At 40.6% G+C, this 22,597-nt stretch overlaps 1 protein-coding gene and 1 long non-coding RNA gene across 6 annotated transcripts in view; both read right to left on the bottom strand.

Annotated features, from left to right (window-relative positions):
• Positions 1-22,597, bottom strand: part of LOC111253231 (diacylglycerol kinase delta-like) — a 226,754-nt gene that overhangs the window by 185,383 nt on the left and 18,774 nt on the right. For 2 of the 4 annotated variants that reach the window (XM_086993786.1, XM_086993787.1), the window contains one exon: positions 16,765-16,815. In XM_086993786.1, the coding sequence (XP_086849912.1) occupies positions 16,765-16,815 (51 nt within the window). Of the gene's footprint in view, positions 1-16,764; positions 16,816-22,597 lie in introns of those variants that run through there. The other 2 variants (XM_086993788.1, XM_086993794.1) reach the window with 2 other exon arrangements.
• LOC147754961 (uncharacterized) lies at positions 215-3,111 on the bottom strand. 2 transcript variants are annotated; one of them, XR_015330716.1, is made up of 2 exons: positions 3,068-3,111; positions 215-2,572 (listed from the first exon to the last, which is right to left on the bottom strand). It is a non-coding gene; the product is annotated as an uncharacterized LOC147754961 (long non-coding RNA). The 2 variants fall into 2 exon arrangements; XR_015330717.1 differs by lacking the exon at positions 3,068-3,111 and adding an exon at positions 2,851-3,064.

The following is a 22,597-nucleotide window of genomic DNA, read 5'->3' as shown; positions in this document are numbered from 1 at the left end:
GTCGAATACGACGATCAAGGCTGTAACGCACGAAACATAGATCGATTGATTTCTATTGTATTGTATTGTATGTGAAACGCTCATGCACCACTCGTCACCAGCCCGACGTGATCCAGCACAACAGTTATAATTGCTGCCAAATGTCTTCTCTATGCTGCCATAACGCTGACATTATCTCTCGGTCTGGTGTAGCACTTCGAACGGTTGACGTTTGTTTTGTTTTTTTTTTATAGCTACAGATTGTGCCAAACGTAGTTCTAGTACGGAAACCGCTGGGCGCGGAAAGTGCGCAACGTTGTACCAATCACTACTCTTTAATGTTTATTCCTTTTTGAGATGTTACTTCACTTAGCATTCTGCCATTGAAGCGGATTGTTGTCGCAGATGTGGCCGGTAATTGTTTTGCGCGGTCTTCTTGCTAACAATGCTATCGCTATAAGTTAACGTTGCCCTATACGCCGATGTTAGCATCGTGAAGATTGTCCATCATCGATACTATAGCGTACGATGCGCCAAGCGAACTTTCTCTATCGAATTTGTCCTTTGTTTCCAGTGGCTAAATCCCATCCGCTCTTCATCCTCTAGATCGTATTATTAGCCCGAGCGACGTTTGCACCGTGACAGGCCGCTTAGCTAGTACTACTTAGCTGAACTGTAGGAAGGATAGTCATAATTTTTCGACCAGTAACAGTTTTGTGGTCCAATGCCCTCGAAACAATACGCCGGCGTCACAGCGAAGATCACTGAGATCCTTCCGTAGACGCACAGCTGAACCAATACGAGCGGACGAAACAGCAGCGTCCGACCGAGCGAATCAGACTCGACCAGAACGATTGCCGCCGCTGCGATCAGCCGCAGGCAGCAAAGTTGCGAACGGCGGTCAACGTCAGTGACGACCGCGATGGCACACCACGTATCAACACCTTCCAATAGGACTAGTTGTATTAAGGGCAAACAGCGGCCGTATGTAACAACAAACCGCTACATTGCTTTATTTTGCTGCTATTCACCCCCTGCATGACGTGCTTTTTCCTGATGCCTTTTTCCCTGTGGCTGTCCGATTGGCAGCACCTAACTCAGCCGGCCTGTTTATCGCATTTGTACAATGCAACCCTATCACTGTTGTTGGGGCAACAATAACGATTCGTAGCGAGCGCGTTTGCCAGCCGTCTGGCGCGGCCGGAGTGGCAGACAACTCCCTCTATTGTAAAAGACGGCGCGCCGACAACGCCACAGCCTTTGCCGCGGGAGCATTTGGCCGCGATTGTCGTACCCGTGCTCGCCTGCCGACGTTCTAAAGTCTGTTTGTCCGTCTCTTTGTCGTTCAATCGTGCACGGCAGTACGGCGCGTTGTAGTCAGTAGCGGCGATCGACGAAAGCACTTAACCACTGCACTGCACAGTCGGGACGACTAGTTCAGAAACGCTACCACTGTCAGACGACGTTCTATTCACTCTCAGATGCTATTTCGTTTACTGTTTAGCAAACAAGTGAGTGCCGATGTTTGTTTTCATGGCGCTCCGGACGACTATCTGCAGCTGCCGCTGCTGCTACTCCACGGGCGACGCTCGTCGGTATCTATGTTGATGTCCTTGGCTTTGCCGCGCTAGACGCGACTGACAAACGACGTTCGCTATTACGGCGGCGGTCAGTGGCGACTACGCGTGCAGTCTGTGTATACGTATGCGTGGCGGCAGTGTGTCTCTCTTTTTTTCGGCCGCTCTTGTTGTCGCTGCTGCTGCTGCTGCTGTAGTTGCCACCTACTGTTCGTGACTCTCACAACGTTGTCGGACGGCTGGCAGGCTGGGCAGCAGCAGCAAAAGACGCGGCGCGGTACGGTGCTGTTCTGATTTGCAGGCGCCGTCGTAGACAGCTTCCTGCAGACAGGCGGAATCATTCAAACAGCAGTCCCTTCGCAAAGGGAAAGCGAAACAGAGGCAGCGAGAAGCCACACACGACACGACAGCGTCCACGATCTTGCTACAGCTGCTGCTACTCCTCAGACGGGATGGCTCTGGAGACAATCCTGCCGCTGGCGACAGCAGCAGCAGGCAGACGGGGGCCCGGTGCTGCGGCTGCTGTGACGAACAGTAAATAGTTGACAGATAGAACTAACGAGCTGGTCGAGCCATTCTTGGTTGCGACTGCCGCTGCTATTATTGCTGATGCCTTATCATACCAATGATAACAAAAGCCGAACGCAATCAAATAAGTAGTGCCATTTTACATACACTCCTCACTCCACCTGGCTACTGACTCCGGTCTCTAGAGTTCCACGGGGCCCCGCCAACGCCGCCGCTACTGCTACCGCTGCCGCGCCGATGCTACGAACAGAACTAGACGTGAGTACTAAGGGGTGAACGATGTGGTTGCTCAGTTTCACATGGGGCATGGGCGCCCGCGAGATGGTGCTCTCGACAGAGCAGTTAAGCGCCACCTGGTGATTAGGCATAGAACTGTGCTTGAAGCCACAACCTTCATCGGCAGAGAATGGCTAGCTGGCCGAAAGAGCACGGCTGACAGGCACGCACCGTAGTCGAATCACCGGCGCGTTACGCTAGACGGGGAAAGGCTAAAAAGATAGATGCACTATGTAAATAGTTCGACAGTGAAAGAGTGTAAAAAAAAAAAAGCTAAATGAATTAGAATGACGCAGCACAATGCAAGGAAATTTTCCTGCAACGAAGCAATATCCGGACAAAGCTTCCTTGAGCAAGCAGAACGGCCATTTGTGCTAAGCGTTATTTTCAACAAAAACACTGAAGAGCTTGCCATTATATTGACGATATATTGGTTTAACTAAAAGCTATTTTCTATTGAGTGGTGCATTTGTTAGGCAGAAATATGTACCTCTTATATAATATATTTATTGCGTGAAACGTCTAATGACTTGTCGCGACATGGAATATGCGCTGAATATCTTGCCAACTTTTAATAACGTGATAACGGCGCTGTGAAAAATGTGAAGCGTTAACAACTCTTATGGGAAAGCGAACGAAGCAAATTCTGCCTTATAACACGGTCACGTTAAAAGTTCTCGTAGGAGAAAAGCGCGGAGAAAACTGACCGGCTGAACACTTTTGTCCGCGCGTAACATTCACAGAGGGCGCCACGAACGCTATCGTCTGCTAGTCGCGCCACCATCCTGCGGCTGATGTCATCGGGTAGCAGATGTCTTTGGTGCACTAAACTTTTAATTTTGCGCGCGGATTCTAGCAAAACTTTTTCTAACTATAGGGAAAAGTTTCCCCAGCTACGGAGGAGTATAAATACTTATCAAAGATAACGATTTCGAAGCACACTGCGAAGTATAACACACCTGCTTTGCAAGTAAATTATAAAATTAAATTTCTGTTATTTTTACTATACTTTCACATCGCGAATCCTCTCTTTAGAATGTCATACTATGTAAGTGTGGTTTAGATAAGCTTATTTTTGACTACAAAATTAGCGGGTTTTTTCAAAGAAGCTTTTGTTTATTTATTGTATGCTGTAAGCACATGTGTAGCATCGAACGCTGTAATCCACTAGTTTGATTGTTCCATTTGTTTCGATTTCCCTAGTAGCTTTATCATTGCTGACTGTCAGGGAAGCCCTTCTTTTTGTCAAATTATTGCGACCTGCATTGCTTGTGACGGTCCCGACTGAGCCATGGTATCTCTCCCAGAGGGGATCTTCAAGAAGCACGATCCGACTAAAATCCTAAATGGCCATTAAGTGCTCGTTAATTGCAAGCGAGCAACCTTCACAGCATATACGAGAATAATAGAAAGGGTGATCTGATGAGAATTTTCTGTAATGCTAATGTATTTCACAGATAAGCTAAATGACACGCTCAGTATTACTCCATGAGTATAACAGATCACTGTTTCTTTGGTGGAAGATACGTCAAGTTTATTGCTTCGAGCTGACTCCTTGCTTTTCTTTTTATACACAGAACAGCTTGGGGTAGTTCTAGGGGTGCTGCTTATTTGATTTGGGCCACTATTGTTAGCAAATTAGGTCGATTGTTGCTGGTCCCAAATTTTTTGCACCTTACCGACTTCATGAGGTTGAATTTTGCTACAATCTGGATACAAGTAAGAATTATTTTAAAAATGTCCACGGCTGATTTTTGTGCTATTTAGAGTGTCATTTAATAGTGGTTGAAATCGGGAGCACTGCCAGATCCCATGCGAAAGTTATTAGTGGTGTGCGGATATCTTCATCTATGGCAGAGGTGGTGGCGCAAAAAACATTATCGCCTGAGAATTCTAGGATCGGAGACATTAGTATGCCGTGACTAGCTATGTACGCCTTCCGCACACGTTATATGCTAGAAGAACCATCTAGACCGCTTTACGCTATGTGGACCTTTACGCAACCGCGTAATGATCCGAAGTCACTTTTAATGGTATAACAAAATGCCCAAGACTGATACCGCTAATTAGGTCGCATACGCAGCTCGTTTTCTTTCGACATCGATCCCATTTAGCCTGCTTTTTCGGCGACTCCAACGGGTTCCAGGCACTCGTCAGCGTCGATGGCAGCATGAAGGTATTGTATAACGCCGCCCAATCTATGCTGTGAATTTGAATAAACCTTTTTCTATTTAACAACGTGTATTTGCAGCCATTAATTTGGTATAAATCTAATTTGGAATGGTATAAAGTGGTTTCCGTCTAACAAACAGGCCACGGCCAAGGCTGTATGTAAACGAATACGCTTGAATGAAGTTTGCTTCCGCAATAAGTGGAAAACGCTGTAAATAATATATTCGGTCCGATTCAAACGACAACGCTTAGTGTTCGCAAATACTGTATCGCAGTACCGTGATGGTACAAGCTGGGCAACAAAGAAATATATACATATTTTTGCTTACAAACCGTAGTTTCGAGCTGAACAATGATATAAATCCGCAAATATATTTAAGAGATAATCTTCTACGAGCATTACTGCATCCGTACGTGCACAAAGCAAACAGAAGCAGCGAGCTAGAAACCTCTCACTCTTTATTCATAATGATAGCCTTTATAATAGTAGTAGTGTGCAATGCTGCATTTACGACTTCGTATGCACGCGCACGACGAGAACCTGGTAAATATACTGAACGGCACTTGCAAAAGCATGCAACTTTTCCTCCTAACAATTTATGAGGCACGAGTTGAAGGCCGACCGAAAGATGAATTGCCCCGTATTTAATCTTGCTTCGGCAAGTTTCATGGAAACCACAACCTGTGTTTTATTCGTCTTTGCACGCTCTTCCTTTTTTTGATCTGGTATACATGGCCGCTATCGTTCGCCAATGGCGCTTGTCTTCGATTATTATATTAATAGGCCGGCAGGATTTCTTTAAAAGAAACGACTAGTTCTACATAGATGCACGACTGGCGACGGTCGTGTCCACTCGCCAAAGGCGTGGTGACCAGGGGGGCGAATATCATAAAGCATCATTTGTCTTTTTTTTTTTAGCAGTTTTAGATAGGAAACGCCGCCCTTGACAACGAGAACTAGCTCCATATTAGCATAGATTCCATATTAACTTTTATTGTAGCCGTTTTCTAACACCTGCCAAACGCTTAAATTTACATGATATTATATACGAACGACAATGGGAAATTCGTTGCATGGGTTCTTAGCGCCGCATGATAGAGTGATGTGCCAAGCGAAGTGATAGTCTAGGCAGTACCATTGGTAAGTAGTAGGCTCAATTTGGGATTGCACGCTCTAGGGAACACCATCAAAACTCTGTGGCTTTTTACATATTCATCGTCTTCTCAACTTTCAATAGCTGTGCATTGATACCCAGTAGATCATCAACCATACTGACGTCACGCTTGGCGTGATCACTGCATCAGCCGTAGACGAGAGCGATGGTAGTAGTCAAAATGATTTCGCTGACGTACTGGCAAGAGGGCAAAGTACGACTTGCGAATAGTTAATCGTGATAATAATAATAGTCATTTACGTGCGTAAATAGTTTTCTGAGTAGACGTGACACCCTCAGCTCTTCTTACTTAAACATGCATTGCCCCTTTAGATATTTACATTTACCGGTGCAGGGCGACCAATTTCGTCTGCAAAGATCAAAATATAAAATTGTACTAGAAAAATGCTTTTGAACTTATTAATGCAATCAGTCGCAAACTTTTATCTCCAATGTATCAGATCTGAGCAGAGAAAGTGTAGTCGATGCACAATTACATAAATTCATCCGATCGAGTACGTTCAACTTTCGAGGCAGAATTGGAGCAAACTTCGTTTTAGATTATGAAAGTGGCGTTATTCAACTTTGCACTGGTATTTCGTATGTATGTTCACAAAGGGATCGGCAAACGTTTGTAAATACTTGACAGACAATATGATATAATTGCTAATGATTCTGATACTGCCTCTTGGAGCGATATCCTTCTGATGCACTTTTCCGCTGTCTTGTCTTCGCTACCAAGTGGATCCTGTTGCCACATATTAGTGATTTTTTCCACTCCAAATTCGTGATTTTTTTATTTTTCAGCCGTGCTTTAGGCTATCGCAGCATCTGGACGTCATAAGCGGCGGGTAGCCTTGAGATACTCCCGAGCTCCGTGACGAGGTGCACGATGACGTAGTCGCTGTCATGGGACCATTCCCGTACTTTAAGCAACATCTTTCTCTGAATGGCCTCAGCAAAGTTCAAACTGCCCCATGCTCGCTGTGTGAAAGCTCTCATGCCAGAATTTTTGCCAGATATCCTAGTCTACGTCATAACTTTTAATGGATGTCCGAAACCCAGCTCTACAGTTTTAGAAAACAAATCAATCGCCAACAAATTTAAAATCGTGATGGGTGTTTTTCTCTGAGAATTTCCAAATGAGCTTCGTCTGAGAAGGAGGCTTTTTCCCTTTACTCAGCGACCCAATTTGTGACTGGGCGTTCCAGACGATGATGGGCTCGTTTCATTCGAACATTCAACCAAGGTTTCTTGGCTGGTCTACTACCCTTGAACCCAACCTCTTTGAGGCAGCGATAAGGTGTATGGACTCTTTTTAAAAGGACACTGCAAGTTCACAGTTCTTCAGTCTTCTTTGGAATGCGAGACGAACGTATCTTCCTGGGGTTTGCGAACAAGTACACGGTCCCGACGCTTCATAACACCCCTTTTTCGATTCCTATTCCTATATTTGCAATGACGCCGCAAAGCTTTTTTTTTAGCTTCGTAGCGATGTTGACGACTGCATACTAAGAAGCACGAGACAGTTGATCAGTGCCGCGTTATGTACATTTGTTTGGAATGAGCAATCTGCCAATCAGTGTTCTCTGCTCCTACGCGATATCTACTCCACTTCCTAGGTCTACGCTTTACGTACGGTGAGTGAGATAGAGCTCAATGATCTTACACAGGGAAATATGAATGCAAAACTCCCTAAGAGCCAATTACAGCGAACTATCGTGCCTGCGATCGACCAAATACAATATTTATATATCACATTATTTATCAGAAGTTTAAAAATATTTATCCGCGTCTTTATCAATATGTAGGGATCAATGGAAGGTAGAGTAATGTCCTTTTCACAGGCTAAAGGCAAGTTGACAGCGCTTCGTTTTAGCCTTGATACTCGTTGACACAATTTAATTGAGTTTACCTACGAATATTTGATTGGGCTCCGACTTGTACTTCCAGTACAATCTCTCATGCATATGGCTCTTGCTGCGTTTGGAGATGTGCTAACGGCATCGTCCTTTACGGTAGAGGATCACGCGTTTCTGCGGTATTATGGTAAGCACGCTATCTACTAGCATGGCTTGTCTACTCCTATGAATACTATTTTATTATGGTGCCACGCCGCTTCCGACGGCAAACCGGCTCAGCTAAACGGGCTCTTTTCTGACGTTACAAAAGAGGGCTATTGGCCTGATGACAACCCAGTTGTTTTATGCAGCGCATTCAGTCAGCCCGGCATGTCCTATTTGTCTGGAATACGTGAACTAACCGAACCTCGTATCCTGGACATAATTGTTGAGCTTTTATGTTCGACAACCCCAATGGCCTAAAACGAGATGAGAAAGAAATGTTTTTCATTTTTGCATTGGGTTTGTAACCATTTCATCTGAATTGAAAACTGAGTCACGAAATATCGCATTATCCTTTTTGCGGTGAGGCAGTTGTATAGGATCCGCACGTAGTGATTCTTTATTTAGTATATCGACTCGTTGCTCACTCTAGAGTGGTGTAAGCACAAAAGATAATGCGTGACTAGATAAAATTGGTGAGTAAAAGTTGTCAGTAGGAGACCTTCAGGTATTCGTTTGCGGAAGTTTCAGTCGAAATGTAGGTAGCCAAATCGTAGATGTTGGTCGGAGAATGTAATTACGTGCAGTTCATCTGGCGATAACTTGTTTGTTAGTTACTGTCGCTAAGTTTCTTGTTTGAAGAATGAAAAGTTGAACAATAGCAGAAACGGGCCACTCGATGGATTGCTAACGTGCTCGTGTAAGAAAAATTTATCCTTCTTATGCTTAAAGTCTTATGCTTAAATCCTTTATCCGACTGTGCATATAGTATGATATATCTAGCGACATTAAAATGGTAAAGCTGATTTGTGAACTGATCGCTTATGTGATCGGGAAATGTTCAGAGACATCGATTACGAACGCTAAAGGAACATATCGTTTGCACTACTTGATCAGCATCCTTATTTGGATTTTTTTCTAAAGAATCAGAATTATTAAGAGCTAAAGAAAATGCTCATTTAGTATTGTGATTCTAGATGCCCAAGTGGCTCATGGCCATACCAACTTGCTATATGTATTATAGCGCGCTTGTGAGAGACTCATTGCCAAACGGCTATAGTGAATTCAACCGTCGTCGTTAAAGACAACATTGACAACGATAGGAAATCACCGTCTGAAGCCGCTAATGGCTATGACTGACATCAAGATTGACTGAACTTGATTGCGCAAATAGAAGCGTTCATTCGTTCTGTGAACGACTGGGTTATGGATGTGCTTAGTAAATTTCAATAAGTTGAAAGTTGTTCCGCAATAATTGGCTCCAATCAATTGGAAGCCATGGATAAGCGTTTACTGCAATCCTTTTTTGCATTTGTTGCTTATCTTTAGTTTGTTTTATGCTGTTTCTTAAACGTTTCGTTTGGCACTTCTGAGTATAAATTTATAGAAGACATTCCGCTCCATGAAGACGTTTCTGCAACTAAAAAATTACTTGACTTTGGGTGGCTTATAATAACTGTGGGATAGGACTCAAGTACAAAGCTATGCGCGCCAAAAGGTCCAGCCTGGATTGAAGACTCGAGAGTTTAGTATGATAATGTTGAAAGGCAAGCCTGAATTTTTGTAAATTAGCATGAAGTATTATCTCGAAGGTGTTAGAAAGTGCCGTTCCGGGCATAAGCGTCACCTCAGGCAGCTAAAACAATTTCTCCTCAGCATACTCGCTAGGGTTAACGGACGTAGATAACGTTTACAGCTTTCTAATAGTCCATATATTCGACTTTATTAATTTAGGTAGTTAGAAATGGAAATGTAACCTAACCTGGACACGAGCCTATTATTTTCTGATCTTTCCCATTTCTCTTGAAAAAGCTAATATATACCACCAATAATTAATATTTCATTTTCATGTTCCTTGACGAAACTAGGCAACATAATGTACACGTTCATCAATACAGCCTCGTAACGCTATTTAGCGTCACACTTCATCTTCACCAAAAATGATGACAGCATATAGTACGGTACATTCAGTGTACAAAGTTGCTATTACGGTTAATGCCAAACAAGGTACTCAATCTCGCTTGTGAGAGATTGTTCTGGTTTTTTAATTGCCTGTTTGCCAGGGGTTTATTGATGTCTACGTAGCTGAAGTGTGTGTTTATAGCAGTTGGCTGTTTGCGACAACGCTAACTAAACCGTTCAACAGAGTTCGTCGGGAGAGGGCTACTTCCAACTTTAAAATGGCCCAGCTTTGCTTTTTCGGCTATACAAACTCAGCAGGCATAATTGAATAGCGCTATCGTAGCGATAATGAGATGAGTTAGTTCAAAACCCGCAAATTTCTATTTCTGTCTGCACCTCTATGCAGCAATGAAGTCGTCCATATCTGCCAATGGAAATTTTGCCTTTCTTGTGCTGCATCTTGGCCAAACATGTTTTCGGGAGATGGAAGTTTGGAGCCCGGACAACCCGATAGGGCTTAGCTTCCTGAAATGCAATATGTTTAGGATCATGCTGCTCTGTACTCTTATTAATTAGTTATTAAAATTACTTAGGCCATGACATGGGGTCCATCAAATTGAGAAGGTTACAGTATTTCAGATACAACCGCATCTCATCATAATTCGATAACTATGAAAAGAAGTTACTGTTTTTCTCAATAGCAACACTTATTCAGAAGTTAAGGTGACACGTTCTTTACTCAAAAAAATGTTCCCATGGAAGCAATCATTTAGACTTTGCATTCGCATGTTGTCGTTTCCAAAAGGGTCGAATAACCAGATATAATCGGACGTAACATCCCCAGAGGGCTCTTTTTCTCCCGGCCTCCACTTCGTTTGAACGCTTTAGTTTCCCAAAACCAACCTATAGCTTACCTCCGAGCGGAGCCTGCATGTTTTATCAGGCAGACCTTGTTCTGGATCACATTTGCTGCCTTTATAATCCAATCTACCATACTAAATTCTCTAACAACTGACCTGCTGAAAATAGGCCAGAATTAACGGGGAGCTATTTTCTGTTTAACGCTTGACACATACATGTAGACTCAGCTACCAGTTTCTCCCATTATCTTTTCAAATGTCGTGCGTTCCGGGCGATCAGTGCTTAGAAGTTATGTTACCTCACCACTTCCGTACGGTGCGATGTCAGCATACGCGTAATAAGGATGCTACTATAGGCAGTGGATAGTGTGCCGCTTCGTGGGATGGGATATGCTATCGCATGTACGAATGAACTTGTTTCTATAATGTAAAACTCTCGATGTGTTGATGCGAAGTTGTTTCTGCGTAGCGTTGTCCGCTTCTACTAGAGAGAATACTGCTTTTATGTTGAGCAGGAGCTTGTGGATTCTACGACAGTTTAGCATACGTGTAGCTTCTGCGAACAAGCGTACATGTAAGACAAGCTGTTTCGGTCAAAAAAAAGCCCAGCCAATCTACGTGGTCTGGGTGTTCGCCCAGTTGGGGTCATGATCAGATTAGATACATGACCAAACGAGCCAATATTTTTTTGGCCATTTACCTGCTGAGACCTGAGCGGGGTTGAATGAAAAAGCAAGGTATATTACAAATCGGTATTTCCATCTCAAAGAGATTATTCGACGCCATGGTCGGCCAAATATTTCGGCTGGCTCGATAAAGTCAGTCTGGTTACGCTTCAAGTAACCGAGAAAATGAACTTGCTTGAAGCAGTATATTATTTTTGTCTTCGCTGGCGCTCTGCCACGATTATGTGGCTTTTAGTCCATCGGCCACCTAAAACGTTCCTATTACCACACGTTCGCTTGTGGGTCGCTTGCCACTTCAAGCTAAAACATTGTAGTTACATACTTGTGTGCCACTTCGTGTTATAATAATTCAAATCTCTCCCTACATCCGAGAAGTAAACGTCCCCGTTCCCAGTTTGTTAATTTGTTATTGTGTCGTAATGCAAATTTAGATCAACAACGTATTTTTTTCCCATATCCTGGCAAAATATGCAATATTTTGATACCATATGTTTTTACAGTGCAATTTTCGTCTCATTATTTGAACTTCCTACCGTCTTTTTTGTACCAAAATCTGCTCTGACATATGCTGTTACTGATATCTAATAACCGTTTAGAAAAAAAACAACAAATAAGCGGACAGTCGGACGCTCTAAGGTAAATACTTTTGTCAAATAGATAACAGATTCTCTCACACTCCCTATAGGGCTAACAGAATTTTTTTTTGCTATATTTAAATTATTTTTCAAACATAAGTTTTGTAGCCTCATTGCTCAGCTTACCTTTTACTCCGTAAAAATCTATTCATATTAGCTTATAATCCTATTGCTTCTAGATTTTAGGCAAGGCTAACAACACATAAAAACAGTATTTCTGTAATCACAGCTAATTTAAGCATTAGATTTGATTATTTTTTAATGCGGCTTGTTGAAAAAATTAATTTAGGAATTTTTTTTTTCTAATAAATAAACAATAATATAGAAACAACTATCGAAGTGTCAGCTTGTACCACATACGGGCCCAGCTAAAATTCACTGTCAAACGGGGCAAAAATACTTCGTTTAATGTTTAATTTGCTTGAATGTCAAACGCTAGCTTGTACTTCTGCCCGTCTATTTCTGAAGTTAAAATTGCTGGATTGTTGTTATTAAGTATCGAAATGTATCATTAGCCTGAAATTATTATTTGTCCAGAAATCTTCTTTAGGCCGAAACGGGACAGCTTCCCGAACGTTTCCTTCTCAGGAAGCGCTCTGTTAAACATGTGCTTGGAAATTATTCCAGGACTTCTTTACGTGTTGCGTCAGATAAACGTCTGACGCCACACATCGATACCGTTGTACTGCTTATGTCTCACAGCGGCCCATGATCGGCTGCTGGATACCGACATGACACTTAATCGACTCTACCGACTAGTTATTTATCAAGTCTTCGTCCTTTTTCTTTTTGGCTTTTTTTTTTTGGGTCGCATGACGCTGCTACGTAAAGTAAATACTTCAGGAGAGATTTGAGATTAGACAATAATCTGTCCCATTTTGGTTAAATTACGCGCTACAGGATAGCTGTGGTGCTACGTTAACTACGGCGATGACAAGTCGAAGCAGATCTATCAACGTAGGCAGATTTTCGTATGGGAATCAAGTCAGTGGCTTTTGCCTTACTATCAGTATTAAATTTTCCATTTAAAAAAAATTTATTTTAGTACAGTTGTAAGTACGCGCTGGTGGTACTTGAATATGGCTCTCTTGAATAGCAAAATGTCGTATTTTAAGTCCTGACTTTTTTTTTTTGCTATTAAAAACACTTTATAGTGTATGCTAGTTCCAAATGATTCGTATTGTGGTTATTAATGTCTGCGTGCTCAAACCGTAGAGATAAAGGCATACAGAGAGTGGATAGAGAACTTGTTGTCTCTGTTTTCGGCAATTCCAAAATCGAAGATGGAAATGCTCGTCCATAGAACAATGACAGTTCTGGTGATCAAGGCTTGCTTTCGTATCTAACAAAGATTTGAAAGCTGCCAACACTTGCGGCCTATACAAACCGACAAAGCGGAATCATCAGTCGACAATTCGGACGATCTCAGGAAATAAAACCATGTATAATTTCTGATAATCTACATCTCCTGATCTCATCTGGTGCACAACTTAATTTGAAATATTTTTCATGTGTCGATAAATGGTAAGGTTTGGTCTGGTATGTCATCTATCTTATTTGCCCATGAAATTTTCGATTTGCTTTATTAAGAACAAATTTTGCACAGTACCTGGCTTTTCCAATCCTCTAAGCACTTGGAGATCTGTTTGATTAAGTTTCTCGATATGGACATTCCCTATCCAGTACCACAATGTCGAAATACCGTTATAAAAACCTTTTTCATAAATGACCCATTGAATCCGTGTGTTTCCAATATATCCGCTACTACAGTTGAAAAATCTTGTAAAACCGGATTCAACATCATGTCGAAATCTATCTATATTTATATATAGTGTTAAAACTTTTTGTTTGCTCGACCAATATCGACCTTTTAAAATTACCGGCTTAGGCCATTTTTGCGTATCGCTAGAGTTTCATCTAATCAAAATGAAAGTCTGCAGGGTAGGATCGAATCAAAGGCTCTCGCCTTTACATCGAAATCTCAGTTTTAACGTTGCAAATGTTTCCTACGGCGCAAATTTTTAGCATCGTATTCTACGTACGGGGGGACGGGGCAGGGGGGGGGGGAATGTTCTTGAAAGCGATCTATACATCGACAAACTAAAGCAAAATGCTATACATGTTCCTATATCCAAAATTGATATTTCAGCGTGAAAATGGGTTTTCTCACGCTTCTTTAGCTTAATTTTTTTCTATAAAGAATATTTTCTAGAAAAAAAAATTGGAGTTTGTTCGGACTCTAGTTCTTACACTACTCGATAGATCGATTAAAATTGATACTTCGGTGTAAAAAAAAAAGCCAATGATCGACTATGTCAGCTTTTTCTCTTAGATGACACCTGGGTGAAAATTTCTTGCATTCAACTCTATGCAGGGGAGGTATTTCCTTGTACCGATCGAAAGCTGTCGATGAACGGGAGTAAATTACATGCTTAACTACTAACATCTCAATTTTGCCGTTCAAAGCGTAAAAGCTTAATACGGTATTCTGTGCAATAGAAGCTTTTCTCGACGACAGTCGATAGATCCTCGCGAGATAGATAAAATCGCAATACATAAATGTATACCTGAAATTCATATTGTTGAATGAAAATTGCGAAAACCCTATTAGGTTTGCCTATGTAATTGTGAGATGAAAATGCGTTTCGAGAAGTTTTTCAGTGATACTATAATAAACTCCGATTTATAAGTTCAAGCTAAGGTAAATGTAAGACTAACTACCGCGAACACTGTTTTTTCTATTCAAGAAGAAAACGTACCGAAGTATCAAACAAGTATATTAAAATAATAGTATAAAATCATCTACTCGCGAATAAAGCTAAGAAAAAAATGTGCGTTTTGGTGATAGAAACAGAGCCGGTATATAAACCGCGACATATATCATCATGAAATGTTTATTATATCTTCATTAGCTTGGTATGTGCAATTACTATTATTACTGCAAACAAAGGAAAGATTAAGAGTCCTTATAAAAAGCCTTCGTGACACCCAGGAAACAGAAGCTATCTTAATTACATACCTACTTTTTATAAATAATTTTTTTTAGAAATTAAAGACTCAACACTTTAAGTCTAGATGACGTTCCAAGAACCAAAAATCAATATATTAGACGGTTTCAACGGGAACATTCACCGAAAAAGTCGGCCAATGGATGACTATTAGCTAATACCAAAGATCCCCATGATCACGTTGGAGGACCAGAAAAATCTAGAGTTGGCTTGACTCTCTGGCAAATATATTAGAACAGACTACAGAAATAACTACCGAAACGTAATTAATCAGGTAGAGTAGCGTAATTGCAACGATTGCAGTTGGCAGTTTTCTTTAATTTAGATGAACGAATCAGATTATATAAAATAGTCAGCACCAAGTGAAACGAAGCTTGCAACTTCTTCTACTATCGTGAGAAGTTCTGAAGGTCGTTGCCATGGGCGAAAACCTTATTATATGCATGCACCAAAGTCAAGTTGAGTAGACAACGCGGGTAAGAATTTAAAACACTCCAGAATCTCAAGACCATTGCAAGAACGGCCTAGGACAAATTATAACGGTCCTAAAAAACACCAGATATCTATTTATAAACTAATAGTGGAATATAGAACCTTTTTTTTTTTTTTTTTTTTTAAATAAAACCATATCTCGAATACCAAATAACTTAAATAATTGTTTCGAATTCCGCGCCCAAACTCAAGTGATCAAAGAACTAATCAGTAACGTAGGCTGCTGTTTGCTTGAGGGGGGGGGGGTGTAGAAGTTAGTGTATCTTACTTCGTTTGGCTCTGTTCAACGCTTATTCGCGCATTGGTGGAACTGCTTAGAGCCTTTAGAAGGTAAATGTAGCTCCTTAATGCCCGGCTGCAGCTTTTCTCGTTGTATCGTGTAAATGTTTATACTTTCATATTCTAGATAGTGTAATTCAGCTGCTTATTAAATGTAAAGCCTCTAATCATATTGTACGTGATGAAGCTTAGGGGATAAAGCCCAAAATTAGAACAATGACTCCTATTCGGCTCTTTTTGACAGTTGCCGAATACTGTAAAATATTTATTATGTATTATAGTGATGTTTACGGCACATGTTTCTCTATTTAATCAGGCCTATCGTGATTAAATATGGAAACGGATGGAGAAATGGAAAAAAATTGAGTAAGCGATACGTTATAATACCCTATATTTGAAGTTTTGAGTGACGTGCATTACACGACAGACGTGACTAAACCAAAGAATGTACAGCGTATACCTGTGGTTATCCTAGCACTTAAATTTTTGTTTTTACGGTAAAATATTATGCCTATTACTTTCTAATCTTTTCGTAAAAAAATTATATTTTAAAAATAACGCTATTTTGGTGAACGTGGACAAAATTTTGCAGTAATAGTGTTTTTTATGCATAAGTACCCCATAATTTATCCCGTTTAAAACCCGTGAGTGTTAAAAACCGTGAGAACCCAAATGCTAGCATACAAATAAAACGTGCACTAAGCTTTTAAAATAAGATGTTAGATAGTTCTCGAATTTAGGCGCACCTATCAAGTTTTTATGGTACGTAAAGCGTGCGTTATGATCATTTAGATAATGAGAAATACATTATTTTGGTACTTTGTGGGCTTTCACCTTTAATAGTTTTCTATTATTTCAGTTCATATTCAAGACGGACGGTAATTTACGCTTATTTTTTCAGACTCACTAAAAAACACCGCTGTACCTGTCCTGAACTTGACTATCAAAAGTGCAAGCTTTGTCGCTCTTTCCCACGGCTTACAAGTCTTCAGTAGGAAGATATACATAGTCTTTCTCTTCACCTACAGAACCCGTTTGTAGGATATGTCCTCATTTTCAGTTTTACAAAAACAAAAGCCAATTAACGAGAAATTGTGTTTCGAATTTTTCAGACAATCTTATAATGTAATAGTACTAATAAATAATTACTTACCCCCAAGGAGCTGCTCTGCTTCATAAGCACGCCCTCCTTAATAGACACCTGCTAAACGAAGAAAGGCAGTGCGTGTTAGTTAAATGCTAAGCCAAAAACCTTGTTCTATCCGTATTTCTATTTCATCGCAGATCGAAGCAATTTCTGTGGACCACATATATTGTAATGAGATAAAACTTAAATCACCAAAGTATTAAAAGGGTTAATGCTAACAAACATTAGCATACGACAGAAGACTAGTTCGTGCTGCAGGTGGAATTTGAAGGAAGAGATACTTACGATTATTATATTGTGTTTATCCAATATAATATTCACTCTATATTTAACGGTAATTGTAAATAAATACAATAAAAAAAAAATAATAATAATAATAATAAATTACCCTGTCGCCTACCACTGATCCCGTAACGTATCGGCCAGACAATTTTAGGCCACCTACAGTGATTCAAAATCACTACACAGATGCGACAGGGATGGCATTAATAACATCACATTCGGGCAACAGGTTCATATTTGCTACTATATAATTTCCTTCAGTTGTTGATTACCTTTTAGCTGGATAGAGCAAACAAAAAAAGGCTTAACTTTCGGCTATTAATCTAACTCAGAGATGCTGACATCTCAAAAACATCTCAAAAAAAAAAGTAACACTCATTGAAGGCAACGTAATGATCTAGTAAATTTACTCGTGAAAGAGCTTCGCATATTAGAAAACTGAGCTATTCCAAACACGCTCAATGTCGACAGAACCCTCTGCTTCCGCATTACATGCATGATAAGGTCATGCTGTAAACAAGATTTCTTCGTACGTGTCTTTGCCCCGAAATTGCGCTCGTGTGTACGTCATAACCATGGTAGGTTCAATTTTTCGCATGCGTACCAAGCGCAAGCTTGCCTTTAGATCAATCTGAGAGGCAATGACCTTCCTACAGATCTGTTAAAAAGGTAAATGGATGTGGGACAAAGCCTTGAAGTAATCTAATGCTTCACCAAGATTACCGGTTGTAAACAATAAACTTAAAAAAGGGCAAAAGCCTCTAATGCGACCGCAAAAAGTTGGACAAATTACTAGCAGAATATTATGGGTGCTCTACGTATAGACAGCATATGTCGATAGGGATACGCAGACTAGAAATAATTGGCTTTAAGGGAAGGCACGGTACTACAACCCGCACTATAAACCAACTGAGTACTTGTTAGATTGTTTTACTAAAACAGCTTTGCTCTTTAAAATACATATTGTATCACATCGATAAGGTTCATCATCTGCCATTATATTATGTTCCTACAGCGGTGCATCCAGTTTTCATCGTATTCATACGTGTTTTGTAACGAATTTACGGAACTAACCTGGCAAATGCAATCAGGCTAGAGAGCTTTCCTCTGAATAGCGAACGTCCTTAACGGGTTTGGCTTGGTAAACGCTCAGTTTTTAAATCAGTTGTTTTTTAAAGCTTGATCAAAGCCTTGTAAAACTGTTTCGGCGATTATGCATAATCAAACACAAAATCTATATAACACTGTGAAGATATCCATCAGTAGCGAAATTAACCGTCTTTTTTTAGCAACGAAAATCATTGATTACGAACTTAGTTATGTGTAGCTGGCTCTCGTTATGACATATAAGCTATACAGCTCTATCTAGAAAAAGCGAAATCTAAAATGCTACGATGAGAATAGATTGGGCCTATCCGGGTTTGAACTTGTAGTAACGGAAACAACGAACCAAAAATCTGAGTAAATTAAAACAAATAAAAAAATCATATGAGTTGTGTAAGCTTAAGTACAACTTTCAAAGGTAAGTCGCTGGAAAGGGTATATATCTAAACGTCGCTGTCTGTTTGACGTAAAAAACAGTAACCTGCTAGAACAGTGAAGAATAATTTCGAAAATTTGGTAGAAATGAAGGCTAAACATCACTAATTGAATTCATTAATACTTAGTGATTTCCAACAATACCTTCGAAAGTGACAACGTTCGTAGTATTGACCGACCCTGACTACGCCTGACAACAAACTGCTGGTAGCTGGCAAGGATGCACCAATTATACGAGCCTGGTTATAGAAGATTTTGGTGCTTTTCTGCATTTTTCGATCTATACGACATTACAGGCCCCGACGTTGTATGTTCTGCTTCATTAGGAGTTATGTAACTATTATAATACTTAGCTATAAACTGCGTCGGGTCGCGTTTCTAAATAGGTGGCATTAGAAAAATTATCATAATACAATCTCTTAAATTCTTAAAAATGTATCCAAGTTTACTATTTCGAAGATGCTAATTTAAAACTCAAGTATCCAGAGGTGCTAAGAGCTATTGGTCTGCATCTGTTCGTTCTTATCCATGCGTTTGTGGTGGTTGCTGGAATTAGCCAAGTTATCATATGGAATTTGTGGTCCGTTTCATTACCCAGCGGTGAATCGTCTATCTTTATTGACCTAGTCAGGCAAATGTCTACACGTGGTTTCTGCATCGGATTCATTGACTTCATTTGCTCCCTTTACGGATCGGCAGAAAGCCACGTCGATCTATTTTCGCAATTTAGGATTCATGTGTTCGCAAGTATTAGGCCAAAGACGCGAAAAAGAAGGTCGTCTTAGAAAAGAAGTAACATTCACCGCGCAAAGTATGGTAGACAAACACGCAAACAGTTTAAAGTTTGTGCTGTTTTCGTATCGGGGAAAGCTTAGCAAATTGGTGAGAGACATATACTACCTTCGTTCAGTAGACCTACATATTTTTAACTACAGTAAGCTGTAATGTACTGTTATACTAGTGCGTTTATATCGAAGACATCACAAAGGTAAACAGCCATGAAATGCTCAGGCAAAGCGTCGCTGATAAGAAAATTGGGTAAAAACTTCGTGTTTTCTCTGAAGCTCTGAAACGTTGTTCTTATTTACAGCAGTCTCTCAGCTCATGGCAATGAATTCAGATTAGGCGACAGTGTCTGGGTAAGTGTAATGATATAGCTCAATTGTCGAAAGAGATGTCTTTGTGAAGGCAAGCGAAATAGAAATGAGATGTTTCGACTGTCGTTGGGTTCACATTAACCTATGTTGTTTCTTCTCCTAGACATTTTCTTAAAAAGAGCATGTAATTCAAATAGATTTCATAAGAATATGTAGGTATAGTCTCAAATAGCGAACTTCCCACGATAAGAGCAAGCTACTGACTTATGTATGATTGGCCTCCTGCGACGGAGCTGTCCGGCCGCTTTCTCAGCTATTGTCTCCGAATTCAGGTATGTCTGTGGTAACATCTGCTGGCTAAGTTCTGTACAAAATATACTCTATCCATATATAGTGCAACGCATAGGTGGCTTTACGTGCAAATAGTCTGTTTGAATAGCAACAAAGCAGCTTTTTCTGATATAAAGGCCAAACCTCGAAACAGCTTGAGTAAAGCAAGCAAAAAAAGATCACAGTCCCTCAGCTATTGCGCATTGGTTTATATCATTTTTCTTAAACTACTTTTGGTCAAGTTTCAATTAACTTAAATAGGTACAATCGATTTGCTTCTCAGTTATCGGTGTTAAGAAACATATTGAGAGAAAGGCAACGATACCCTTAATATACTTGCCCAGTCGAATTAACGCTGTTATTTAAGCCCCGCTTTTGTATTTCTCCAATCAAATAAAGCAGTGCATTTCCTTCATTTCATTTACCTTATTTTGCCCTTTACTAACACCAAAAGACTGTTCAAGCAACACTTGGTATTTGTGCCGTACACGATGTGAGCTCGATGATTAATAACGCATAGTATTTTTTTGTGACAATTGCTTGAAAGCATTTTTGAAAAAAGACGGTGGTGGACAACTTGCTAGTTGGGCGAAACGATGAACTGCAGTTTTATCGGCAGACATCTTCGATATGTACGATTTACTTGAAAATTAGGAGCCTCAGTACCCCATAATCTAAATCAGCCGCGCGCAGAAACGGTACTTCACGTAGCCTATCAACAGTTCTGAACACCGCGCAACTATAGCGGCAGATTCCCACATGGATTGTCCCCGTTGGTGTTTCCACACCGATATAGAAAAGAAAAAGGAATCAGGTACGCTTAAGGCTACAGCTAGGCCAGCCCTTCGTTCCAGAAAGGTCATGATTTGCGTTCGGTGAAGCTGAAGGGGGTCCTGTCCATTAAGAACTGCTTGAGAAGAAAAAGACTGTCAACAGGGATGTATACATGGTACAGTTAAATCGACTGAGTACGGCTGTTTAACAGAGAATGAGGCAGTTTTCCTTTCCTATAACAACGCCAGCCCGCACACGGCAAAGACTATGAGCCGTTCCACCAGGACGCGAATAGAAGGTTCTTTTGCATTTATTTGAAAGATGGATGAATTCTGTACAAAATAGTGCGTTCAAATGGAGAAGGACTTTGGCCGGTTGCTTGTCGAATTGGGTATACATTCATCCGCTATGTCTAGTATCAGACAAAGCCCAAACAACAGACAAAAGAAGAAAGTGGCGTGGCGAACGACAATGCGTCGCCGAAGTTGAGCAAAAGTCAGCCATAACCCAGTCTTTCCGTTGTAGACAAATTTTTATCAAAATAAAAAAGCTTTTCGTTTTGCTCGAAATCGACGGTCTACATTACTGGCAGTTTTCATGCATCTATTAAAAAGTCCGATGAAAACTTTTCAGAAGCAACCCGAACGATCCGGAACATGTGTTGGTTTTAAAGGATCCTTTAAGTCGTCTTAAAGGATTATTTCAATAATATGGCTCAAAATACCATTTTCGGTACACCTAGGCTGCTGTTTTTTCTAAATAAAATTATTAATTGCTAATTGTATCATCCGGACAAACTTTTCAAACAGAGAATTTCAGAGACTTTTATGGTCATTTGGAGCCCTGTTTTTATGACTTTTTGCGTCATATTTTTGTGTGTGTAGTGTGTTTAAAAGTATTAGGGAAGAAGTGTTTCAGTGATGAATTAACTACTGAATGGTTTAGATCCGGACCGGAAGCTGTGGTTTCGGCGAATGGTGGTTATATTTTGAACGAGACCGCCACTCTAATAGATGTTTTTATTTAGCTACAGTTTAGCTACAGCAAAGCATCTAAAAAGATCTAAATTTAGACGCATCGCTTTGCACAGGTGTCAGCTGAACGTCGTCATTTACCGCGATTAGTGGCAGCGAAAAGAGAGCGAGCGTACGGTTTTATTAACCAGAGAATGGAGGAAGCGGTCGATCAAGCCGCGAAGCAAGGGTCGGGCTGGAACGTTGAATAAAGAAAGTAGAGACCTACCACGTTTCGACTACTCGAAGGCAATGCGACAGATTACGTATACGTATATATATATCTTGTCCATCTTCGGCAACGCGAAATAAGTTCGGATCGATCCCATAACCTGCACGGACTTACATGCTCTGCATTTAAATACGCACCTCGTGCGAATTAGGTAATAAAAATTTATATGTACATATATTTATTCTCGACAGTTTAAGGCATTATTTTACAGAGCGGTGTCATTTTCTAAGGGTCTTACACGCCCTACATGCTGGCCAAATATCATGTACAGGACAAGGGATAATGTACCGTAATGATCAAATATTCCAAAGACGGATAGTTCTACTACATATAGTTGTTTCTGTACCCCCATACACCAGATATCTATATGAACTGAAGGGCATTGGTTGTCTACTATAGCAGGCATCCCCGTCTAAAGCAGCCCTACTTTCGATAAATGACATCTAAACCGGCCCCAATTTTCCTCGTACGCTTATTTGGGCGCATATTTTTGCTTTAAACTCATGCTGGTTGTTGGCACACAGAAAGCAAGAACGGGCCCGTACAAAAAAGGAAACTATGGTGTGGTAAAC

Source organism: Varroa destructor, unplaced genomic scaffold, assembly GCF_002443255.2.
Source record: "Varroa destructor unplaced genomic scaffold, Vdes_3.0 BEIS01000006.1, whole genome shotgun sequence".
NCBI classification, from domain to species: Eukaryota; Metazoa; Arthropoda; class Arachnida; order Mesostigmata; family Varroidae; genus Varroa; species Varroa destructor.
The sequence above is the reverse complement of the archived record's forward strand: the minus strand, read 5'-3'. Positions and strand labels throughout refer to the sequence as shown.